Source organism: Panicum virgatum, chromosome 9K, assembly GCF_016808335.1.
Source record: "Panicum virgatum strain AP13 chromosome 9K, P.virgatum_v5, whole genome shotgun sequence".
NCBI lineage: Eukaryota > Viridiplantae > Streptophyta > Magnoliopsida > Poales > Poaceae > Panicum > Panicum virgatum.
Genome location: NC_053144.1, coordinates 47227612 through 47238971, shown reverse-complemented (window position 1 = coordinate 47238971; position 11360 = coordinate 47227612). Strand labels below are relative to the sequence as shown.

At 46.7% G+C, this 11360-nt stretch overlaps 1 protein-coding gene across 2 annotated transcripts; it reads left to right on the top strand.

The window, feature by feature from the left end:
- The first annotated feature begins 885 nt into the window (after positions 1 to 885).
- LOC120651771 (branched-chain amino acid aminotransferase 2, chloroplastic-like) lies at positions 886 to 5423 on the top strand. Of its 2 annotated transcripts, none has more exons than XM_039929386.1 (10): positions 886 to 1180; positions 1394 to 1482; positions 1614 to 1788; positions 1928 to 2104; positions 2197 to 2328; positions 2594 to 2692; positions 3164 to 3280; positions 4311 to 4406; positions 4675 to 4787; positions 5003 to 5423. In XM_039929386.1, the coding sequence occupies exons 1-10, from the start codon at positions 1073 to 1075 to the stop codon at positions 5118 to 5120; spliced, it is 1224 nt and encodes a 407-aa protein (XP_039785320.1). In that variant the 5' UTR covers positions 886 to 1072; the 3' UTR covers positions 5121 to 5423. The 2 variants fall into 2 exon arrangements, with proteins under 2 accessions (XP_039785320.1, XP_039785319.1); XM_039929385.1 differs by having other exon boundaries at positions 1611 to 1788.
- The last annotated feature ends 5937 nt before the right edge of the window (positions 5424 to 11360 follow it).

The following is an 11360-nucleotide window of genomic DNA, read 5'->3' as shown; positions in this document are numbered from 1 at the left end:
TTGACTATCTTGCCCACAAAATAGTAAAATCATGTTCGTGTTCAAGTAAAATGTACTGGCTCAACTTTTCTTTTTAAATCTCGTTTAGAACTTTAGATGTACAAGTTATCAAATATAGCATCTAGGTTAATAAAGATGTTCATCTCGTTTAGAGTTTTAGACGTATAAGCTATCAAATGATAGCATCTAAGTTAACAAAGCTACTTGTGACGAACGAGCTTAAAAGGTTGAAGGTCTATTCACTTTCTATCTAATTTAGTTTAAGATATTATAAAATATAAAAAGATACCATGATATACATTTATCACCGTTCAATCGGACTGTTCGATCTATGATCTTGTATTCGTGAATGTTGATAATAAGTTCATTCTATATAGAATATAATAGTAGCATTTTACGATTCTATAATCTTATGGTGGAGGAAACACTTCCCAATGTTTGATGCATTATATAACATGAGCTTTGGACACTAACTAAAAGTAGCTTGAATCCTATTTACACAGTTGACTTTATGCACAATTTTTTTTGTGTATATCAAATTGATAAGTCCAAGCAATTTTTAAAACAGGACAAATCCTACATGACAATATTGAATATTCACTATACCATGTGGCTGACTGGAGGAATGCTTTGATGGCTCTGTGCCTCAGACCCAACGCACGGCGGCCACAAACACCGGAAAGCGCGAGCTCATGGGCCCATTCGCCAGAAAACCATGTGGATAAAACTTTTCTGGCTGCCGGACTACTTGGCACCCCTCATTTGGTAACCATGGCGCGCACATCCCATCCAAATACAGACACTGCTACGTGGGTCCATTTCCCCGCGGGTCCCGCAGGTCAGTCAGAGCTATCTGATAAGGTCGGCGTGCAGGTCGCTACCCGTGCTGTTAACCCATTTGGCCTCGCCACTCGCAATTCCAGCACGATTCGAACGTCATCTCCTTCCTCCCGTCTCCAGTCTCCCCACCTCTTCCGCCGCCGTCTCAGCCGCCGCCGCCGCCGCCGCGGCGAAACCCTAGGCCTCGCTGAGCAAAGCCCACGCGGGTCGCACTGCGGTAGCCTCTCAGGAGATGGAGTACGGCGTCGCCTCTCACGGCGCCCTCCTCGCCGCCGCGCCGCTCGCGAGCCAGCGGCCCCGTCTACCTCTCTCGCCGCCGCCATCACCGCCGTCTATTCAGGTTGGTTTTGTACTCGTGTATGTGTTGTGGTGTGTGCACTGAGAGTTTGAGATGCCCCCCTTTATTTGTGGATTCGTCGAATCTGGCGATTGATCAGGAGTGGAAAGTGAGGAATTTTGGGATAAGAGGAATATGAGGTGTCATTGAATTGTTTTCACTCCTTTATGCAACCTGTGTTTAATAATCTAATATGCAGTGCTTCGTGGTGCACAGATCCAGAATCGTCTTTATTCCATATCGTCACTCCCACTAAAGGCTAGGCCAGTGAGAAGATGCGGAGCTTCTGTGGCAAGTAACTACTCGTACGTGATCCCCACTGCAAACTGCATCTGTCGTCGTGGCGATTTGCTTGCGCTGAATTATCCATGGGTGTTTTGGTGGTGTCTTGGTTAAGTAATAACCTTCTGATAGCATGACTCTTCCTGATTAGCAGGCAAACAACTGAAATAGTTGATTTGGACTGGGAGAACCTTGGTTTTGGGCTTGTTCAAACTGACTACATGTATATTGCAAAATGCGGGCAGGATGGGAAATTTTCTGAGGGTGAATTGGCGCCGTTTGGACCCATAGCACTGAACCCATCTTCTGGAGTCCTAAACTATGGACAGGTTAGTAAGGGTTATAGAACCATTTGCTTCATAAATTATCATGTAGATTCGATTTGTTGATGATTATGGAAAGATGACCTTTTGAAGGCATAAATTCTCTTCGGTTGCAGTAAAATGATGTGGAGATTCTGATTTGTAGGGATTGTTTGAGGGCCTAAAGGCATATAGGAAACCTGATGGGTCCATCTTATTATTTCGCCCAGAGGAAAATGCTTTGAGGATGCAAACTGGTGCTGAGAGGATGTGCATGCCTGCCCCTTCCGTTGAGCAGTTTGTTGATGCTGTAAAACAAACCGTTCTAGCAAATAAGAGATGGGTGAGTTCATTGCTAAAAAAGTCTGGATAATTCTGTAGCACTAAATCCATTTCTCTTGTTTTGATTGGTTCTTGAATATCCTATACTTTCAGGTGCCTCCTACTGGTAAAGGTTCTCTGTATATTAGACCCCTACTTATGGGAAGTGGGGCTGTCCTTGGTCTGGCACCTGCTCCGGAGTATACATTCATTATATTTGCATCCCCTGTTGGCAACTACTTTAAGGTTGGTAGAGTCTTTTTAAACACATGCTTCCACTATTTTTTGTAAGATATTCGACATACACAAATAATCATTAGATTAGGTAGTGATATAGTCTTACAAACTGCAAACTGTGCCCTACATGCCCTGTTTCTTTGTGCTGTAGTATAAAAGTTATGCAGGAACTAGAATTATGCTGATTTTGGTACTGTTATTATTTGATAACCTATGGAATTATCAGTGATCAAACTTAGGAGTGTTTGTTAAATACAGTCGCTGGTTTCTGCAGGAAGGTTTAGCACCAATAAATTTGATAGTTGAAGACAAGTTTCACCGCGCCACTCCTGGTGGAACTGGAAGTGTGAAGACCATTGGAAATTATGCTTCGGTAATTCTGCTATATCACATTATTGTGCATGTTATGGAAGCTACAGGACTGCTATTTCTTGAGCTTTGCTCTCTGATACTTCTCTTGCTTACCTCCAAACGTGACAATTTTGTGCTTAAAATATTCAAAGGAAAAGAACATGCCAAGGAGTTGATTGAATAGAATGTGTAATAAGAAGAAATATTGATCGCTACCATGCTGTGGAATGGTAAAAGCTGAAGCTCGGATGGAATAATGCCATGGAGTCATGGAGATTTCCTAAAAATGGAACAATGCAACCCACATAATATAAATTCCATGCATCTTAGCTATTGAAACATATCGCATTTCCTTCCACAATTTCTTATGAAACTGTAGCCAGTCTCATGGATAGTTGTTATCTATTATTATTATTGTTAATTTAGATGATACATTAAATATCCTTATATTATACCAAGTGACTTTAAAGCATGTTTGCTTGTCATTGCATAGGTGTTGATGGCACAGAAAATTGCAAAGGAGAAAGGTTATTCTGATGTTCTCTACTTGGATGTGGTTCACAAAAAATATCTTGAAGAAGTTTCTTCATGTAATATTTTTGTTGTCAAGGTAAGATTGTGATATCTGCTGCACCTTTTATTTTGGCTTGAAGCTTAATGAACAAAATCCAGTAATGATTTTCAAGTTCTGCAAGCTACTAGTCAGACAAGCTTGGATATGTAATTCAAAATTGGCTAATCTCGCCCCTAATGTGCGTCAGCAACGTTAGTCAGACAAGCTTGGTTATGTAATTCAAAATTGGCTAATCTCGCCCTTAATGTGCGTCAGCAACGTTAGATGGCTTGAATCTGAAGTGTTTCTGTCTTGAAAGTCATGCTTGTTAAGAAACATCTCTTTCATGAGAGTGTAGTTGATATCCACATCTATTGGTATCTCAAGCGTGCTCTTGCAGTAATGTAGAATAAGAGATTTTTGTGCCACATCTTTTTTTATCAAGATCTCAGTCTTTCTGATTGAACATGCTACCATGCCTTCTGTCGCTAATCACCTTAATGAAAATCAGAAGAATGTCACAAATTGATTGTGGATTGTTCTACAGTCAAGGACTACTTTGAACATAAAGATAAAGGTTTTCCCATGCAAGAATGGTATGGCTGTTCAATAGTATGTAGTGCCACCTGGTTGAGCTCTATTCTCTACCTAATGCATTCAGCCAGACTTGGCTGCTTAGCCCATTGCAGGATTATATTGTCACTATTGCTGTGTGCTTTTGAATGTCATGTTCACTTGTGTTTGAAAAGTATATAAAAACTACTACGTGCTTTTGATCAAGGCAACGTATGCTATGCAAACCACATTCGTTTGCAAACTATGGAAACTCTAATCTGGACCACCGGATCAAGATCCAAGGGGCATGAGGAGGGGGGTAATTTTACATTTAACTGCCTGCCCTTGGATTAGGTAATCACACTTTTGCAAATCCCCCCTCCCACCCCCTGCGCCCCCCTTGGATCTTGATCCGGTGGTCCAGATTGGAGTTTTCATAGTTTGCATACGAAGGTGGTTTGCATAGCATATGTTGCCTTTGATCAAGGGTATCCAGTTCAGAATTGATTATGCATGTCATGTTTTCTACCAGGGCAATGTTATTTCTACTCCAGCAGTAAAAGGAACAATATTACCTGGCATCACAAGGAAAAGTATAATTGATGTTGCTGTGAGCAAGGGCTTCCAGGTAAATCACCTGTTAAACCTATGGTTCCAGCAATGAGATGGATAACTATCAGTGTGTTATGTTGAGGATATAATTTGCCTGTTATTATAACTTCAGTGCCTTTGCTTTAATAACTTGGGACTAGCTTTGGATCTGAAGTAGTGAGCCTAAGTGTGCAAAGTGCAAACTAGATGCCTAGGTCATATATGAACTGTCACTGAAAAGTATTGATTATGTTCTCAAATGTTTGGTGCAATCTTAATCAATGTTTTTCTCATTTCTTTGGAAGGTTGAGGAGCGGCTTGTGTCAGTGGATGAATTGCTTGATGCTGATGAAGTGTTCTGCACGGGAACTGCTGTTGTAGTGTCTCCTGTTGGGAGTATCACATATCAAGGGAAAAGGTGAAACATACATCTCTGCTTGAGAGCTCACTTGTTAACTGAAATATATAGTTCCTTGCGTACGAGCCATACAATTTGACATGCTTCTTATGAACCATATGATGAGCAAGCGGTCCAGCAATAGTTGCTTTATGTTCTGCTCCCATTCGTTTATGTTCTGCTCCCATTTTTTTGCCCTGTTTTCGTCACTACATTCAGTGGATTTCACCTTGCAGGGTGGAATATGGGCACCAAGGTGTTGGCGTCGTGTCTCAGCAGCTGTATACTTCACTGACGAGTCTCCAGATGGGTCAAACAGAGGACTGGATGGGGTGGACCATGCAACTGAACTAGCATCAGGCCGTTAACATATCGAATCTGCCTTCCTCGCATAGATGGGTTTGCAAGATCTCCGTCTAGATCAATGATATGGTCATAAGTAGCTCTGTACCCTTCAGTTTTGTAGCATCTGTCGGAGTGTGGCTCGTGCTATATATTCCGTAGGTGTTGGTGCATGGCGTCAGCTTAAACTATAATTGCGTGTACCCGTCAGTTCTGTTTTTGGACTAGCATTGCAGTGGCATAAAAAGAATTATATACTGTGTAATCTGCAGTGGGATTCAAAAAATCATGGCGCTCAAATTTTAGCAACCTGTATATACCGCTCTATTGAGAATTGGAAGCAGACCTCGTCCTCAACCGTGAAGTCTCCGAAGCTTACAAGGGAACACGCGAATTTCTGTACTCCCATAGCCTAGCCTTTCAGCAGACTAGGCATCGCACTAGCCTGGGTGCGGAAAGAAGAGGAAGAATCTCTTCCGTCTGGTTTGACACGTACCGTGCATGAATTGAATTTTAAAGTGACCATGGTATCAAGGAGAAATTTGCAAGAATTGGACCGCAAACATTGACAGAGGTTCTCACAATGTTATTCATTGGGAGTGGCAAAACTACGAGCAGTCAATGTTTGTAGTCCCATTTTTGCAATTATTTTTGGAATTATCAAGGTCATGTTTGGAGAGCTTCCAAATTGTGTTTCAATAATCAGAACTATCAGCCAGGCCCAAACTGAATCAAAACTCTTATCAAACAGGCGCGTGGCCCAGCTCGAGCATGAGAAAATTACCTCCTAGCTCTAGGTCCTGTATTCAAGACGCGTCTCCATTCTCAAACAAACAAGTCCGCACATGTGGCGTGAGAATTCAAAACCCAGAAGAATGGTGGAGCCAGTATGTGCACGACCGCCTCCGATCCCCGGCACGCGGCGATTGATGCCGCGCGGCACTTGCTCGACGAGGTCACCCACACATCAAACAACACTTGGGAGAAGTAGAGGGACTCCACCGTAGATTATAGAGTGTGTGAGGAGAAGATCCGGACTTGAGTAAGTATCTAAGTTTAATTAAGTGGTTAAATTCTTGGTTAAGTTATTTTTTTGTTGGGTTTACGGGTTCATCGTCCATTTTCGTAGCGGATACTCTAGTAGAGGGCTCTGATAAAGACGGGATAACTCTACATAATGCTAGAGTAGTAATCGAAGGTGTAGACATGGTGTCTAGGCCCTAGATTACCTTTGTTTGTTGCTTCCCCCATGGAGTAATAAGGGTAAGGCGGCAGGTGGTGACAGCCCTGTTCGTCCGGCACGCTTCGGCGGGTCTTGTGAACTCCCTCACGTTCGTGTCGTAATAGGCTTGATACTATAATCGTTTGGCAAACCAGGTAAATGCCGGTGCCTGAAGTAAACATTTATCGGCAGAGTTGATCTTACCTTGACCCTTTTTCTTATATAAAGCACACTACCCGAGGCTATCCTACCTCTTGTTCTTTTAGGGTAAGCTAGCTAGGAAGCCGCTACACCTCCGTTCGTCGTGGAAATACGATACTCTGAATACTCACGGGTGAAGTGCTACAATAGTATTTCTGTGCGCTTGCGAACTTCTATTGAAAAGTTAAGAAATACCAACACCAATGTCCCAAGCTAATCGGGGCACATTGCAATATCAAGGACACCATAAGGATGGCAACGGGTCGGGTTCGGATCGGGTGGAGTCTCCGTGCACCCAAAACCGAAACCCGAAATCGAAACCCGAACCCGAACCCGAAACCGATTCGGGTGGAAATCCATCACCAAAACCAAACCCGCGGATACCCGAAACCCGAATGGATACCCGAAACCCGCAGATAAATATACACATATTCACATGAATAAACAAGATGCAACAAATAATAAATATTTTCATGACTCAACTTTCAATAAATTTAATAGTCTAAGTAAACAAATTATCATTAACATATTATAAAACATGAGTTTTAATTCCAAATAATTTATTTCGGATATTCATTGGATATCCACGGGTGGAAACCAAAACCCGAAACCGAACCCGAAACCGAACCCGAACCCGAACCTGAAAACCGTGGGCGAAAAACCAACACCAAACCCGAAACCCGAAAACCCGAAACCCGCGGATACCCGCACCGAACCCGATCCGCTGCCATCTCGGGACACCAACGAGAGGGAGGTGAATAGGCGGTTTTTAACTAAAGCACAAATACTAGATAAATTTAATTAGAAACACAAAAGAGCTCCTATGTTTAGCAACACCTATTACTAGTGGGGTTTGCAATCTAGGATGACAAGAGACAATTCAAACTTTAGGAAAGTAAATTGCTTAAAGTAAATTGCTCAAAGTAAATTGTAAGAATTGAAATGAGCAAATTGCTCAAAGTAAATTGTAAGAATTGAAATGAGCAAAGAGATAACCGAGTTTGACACAATAAATTTTTTCTCTAATGAACAGCTCCTCTATCAAGACTCCTCCTGATTTTGAGCCGTCTTGAATCAATGAACATCTCCTTCACCACTCCGGTGAGTGAGCACAAGAACCTCTCACAACCAATTTTAGGGCTCCTCCACAATTTTCTTGAAGGGCTCTACGAAATCACCTTCTTCAAGCTCTCTGGAGAGCGGCAACTCCCAAAAGTAACAAACCGATGATGTTTACTTGAAGATTTTTTAGTGCCACAAAGCTCAAACTCTTGATGCAATGCACTAGGATGCTCTCACACTCACAAGGATGCAATCTCTAAGCAAGCAGTGAGAGAGAGAGGAGGAGGAGGAAATCAGCTCAAATATGTCAAGGAAGCTTTCAAATGGGCCGAGAGAGACATCTCACGGCCGGAAAAGTGATATATATAGAGTCCCCCTTAGAAACTAGCCATCACACTCAAAACTCATAAAAAGTAAACAACCTAGATTTGAATTGCACAAATTTGCTATCCATCTATGCAGATTCCATATAGATTGGTCTCATCCAAAAAAAAATTGCATCATAGTTCCAAAAAAAAATCAGTACAATATCGGTGGATAATTTCAGTAAAATTTATCTGGCAGGATCTTGATTTTGCTTAGCATACATTCACTTGCGGCAAAAGTGATATCGATTTTACACCTCTTTTACAAGAAGTTATGTGCTATTCACTAAAAAAAAGGTCACCTTTGGGCTGGGCGATGGGCGTCGGAGATACAGCGTTAGCGTCGCGACGAGGCTGCGGGGACGGGCAGTAGGGAAGAGGCGTCGACTGGAAGGAGCTTTGGGTTGGGGGCGGCGGCGCTCCATTCAGGGGCGGGCCCAAGATTTTGGCTTTGGGTATTCAAAATTTTGGACAGGTGAAATTCAGCCAAAAAAAGTAGTAAAGTATCCATTGTCACAAATTTCAGAGAATTGAAATAGCAATTAGCACAATTATCTTACCCATTCTCAATTGTGAGTTTCTGACAAGCCGCCTGCAGTCCTCCACTGCCCGCCGTCACCGTGCAGCCTGCAGAGCACAAGCCGTAAGCCGAGTGCTGTGCTGCGCCGGCGCGCCGCGCCCGCTGCTCTCCGCGGGCGCAACTGCGCTCCTCCGCCTCCGCGCAGGGACGCCGGCCACCATGGGCCCGTCGGCCGGTTGGGAAGAATACTCTCGGACTCGACTCCTGTTGTTTATCGGAAACAGAAAAGGATGTGGGGGCGGCTATAAATCTGTGCTCGTTGCACCCAGATGAATTCCCAACCCAATTCATCGATCCCCTTCAGCCCCGAATACCCACGAGATCTGACCACGCGCCCGATGCCACCGGCGCGCCGTCCCCGTGGCGCCCACCATGCCGCGCCCTACTGCAGAGGCTGGCTTAAGGACGATGGCCCTGGCAGCGATGACGACGACGGCGAGGCCCTCCCCATCCTGGACGACGCGCTCTCGCCCATCCTCGCCAGGCTCCCCAGCGCCGCCGACGTGGTCCGCTCCGCCGCCACGTGCCGGCGCTAGGCCCGCCTCGTCGCCAAGGACGGTGCCATGCTCTCACGAGCCCTGCCGCCGCTGTCGTGCCTCACCCTTGGCTTCCTACACCAGGAGGATGCCGGCACCACCGTGCGCAGGCGGAGGACCTCCGCCGCCGCCGCACAGCCATGTTTCGTCCCGACGGCCGCCGCCGGCCGGCTGATCGGCCTGCGGGGCCCGTCCAGGATCGCGGTGGCCGATGCCGTGCTGGGCCTGGGCAATGACCGCGGCGTGTTCGAGCACGCCCGCCCCGTCGCAGCCTGCAATGGCTGGCTCGTGCTGGAGCTCAGACAGGAACGTTACACGGATGGCCTAAAGCTCTGCGTGTGCAACCCCATAAGAGGGGACATGGCCATGCTCCCTCCTCTCGCCGGCACCGACAAGCCGGGGGACTACGCGTGCGCTCTGTATACCGCCCTCGACTTGGGCATGCCGCGGCCGCTGTCGTCCTTCTTCCGCCTGCTCATAGTCTATAACCGCCGCGCTGCGCTCCTACTCGTCGGACACCGGCCGCTGGAGCACGGAGGCTAAGAGGTCATGGGGCCCAAAGATCGCGTGCCCATGCAAGCTTGGCCAGAGCATCATGGTCGACGGCGTGGCCTACTGGTACCTGAGACTCTCCGCGTTCGCGGTGCGGGTGGACACCCCGGAGCCGACGGAGGTGCTCATGTGTCACGACTACTGTAGTGTGATTCGGCATAGATACTTGTATAGCATTTCACCTTTGGGCCATGGGCCAACTGTATGTTTGGGCCTGGGAGGCCGAGTCGGAATAAGGCTTACCAGCCAGCCTGTGACTGGGAGTTGCATAAATACCCGACGAGGGTGAACCGACAGAAGCATGAATGAATCAGGGAAACATTTCGTCCCCAACTCCTCCCTGTTCTTCCTATTCTTCTCCTAATTCTAGCCGAATCCCCCTGAATCTCCTTCTCCTCCTACCTCGAGTCATAACATTTGGTATCCAGAGCCCTCAATCCCCCCTAACCATCCACAGATTCCGCCCAAAATTTTTTCCCCACCACCCTGGCGCCGTCGCGCAAGCCGACCAAGTTCGAGTCGCACGTGACCGCTGCCATGGGCGACATCACGACGAAGCTTGCCGGATTCGAGACCATGATGACGAAGATGTTGGACACGCTCACGGGTCTTGAGGCATGGAGGCGGACCGCAGACACCGCCATGGACAAGTTGCTGGCGCAGTCGTCCTCCACCTCATCGCGCCTCCTCCGCCTCGAGTCCACACCGCCCCCAGCACCGGCTACGGCGCCGCCCCTGCCTACTCGCCCAGGCACGGCCCCTCCTGTTCCAATCGGGCGGTGGCGCAACCCGTTCGACCTCAACGTGGCTCCCCAATCGGAGATGCGCCCATCTGCATCATCTGCGGAGCGGCCCAGCGAGCACGGCGTTGTCAACGACCACCGGGATGATGGCGGTGGGCTCCTCGGACCCCATCCGCCACGCCCTGGTCAATGGTACGTTCATGAACCACCCTCCCCACCCACCTCCACTTGTCGTCCCTGAGTGCGCATCCGGTTCTCAGAGCCTTGTCCCTAGATCGAGTCCCCTTCCCAAGCTTGACTTCCCTAAATTTGATGGTGAGAATCCCAGGTTGTGGAGAGATCGTTGTGAGATGTTCTTTGAGGTGTATGGGGTGAGCGATTCCTTGAAAACCCGCTTCGCAGCACTTAACTTCTCTGGCACAGCAGCATCTTGGCTCCATTCCGTTGAATGCAATGGGAGTGTAACGGATTGGGAGCAGCTTTGCGTCTTAGTTTGCGAGCGCTTTGACCGAAACCAGTATCAAACCCACATGAAACAGCTAGACTCTCTTAGGCAGACATGCTCTGTAGATGAGTACTACAACCAATTCGTCGAACTCGCACACCAGCTGTTGCTGTACAACCCTGCTTATGATCATGTGTTCTTTGTCACCCGGTTCTTATATGGACTCAAAGATGAAATTCGTTCCGTTATTGCTTTACACCGTCCCCAAGATGTGGAAACTGCTGTGGCTCTTGCACGATTGCAGGAAACGGAGCTCGAAGCGGTCAAGACAAGATCAACTCACAAGTTTGATTCTGGCGGTCTTTCTAAGCAAGCTGTCAAGACTGGTTTTCCGGTTGACAAGAACAAGCCCAGAAGCGACACCAAGCAGGCAGATGCACCCAAGCAGCAGGAGAAACTGGATTTCCTTCGATCCTTCAGGAAAGAGAAGGGACTCTATTTCAAGTGCGGAGAAAAGTGGAATCGCCAGCACAAGTGTCCGCAACA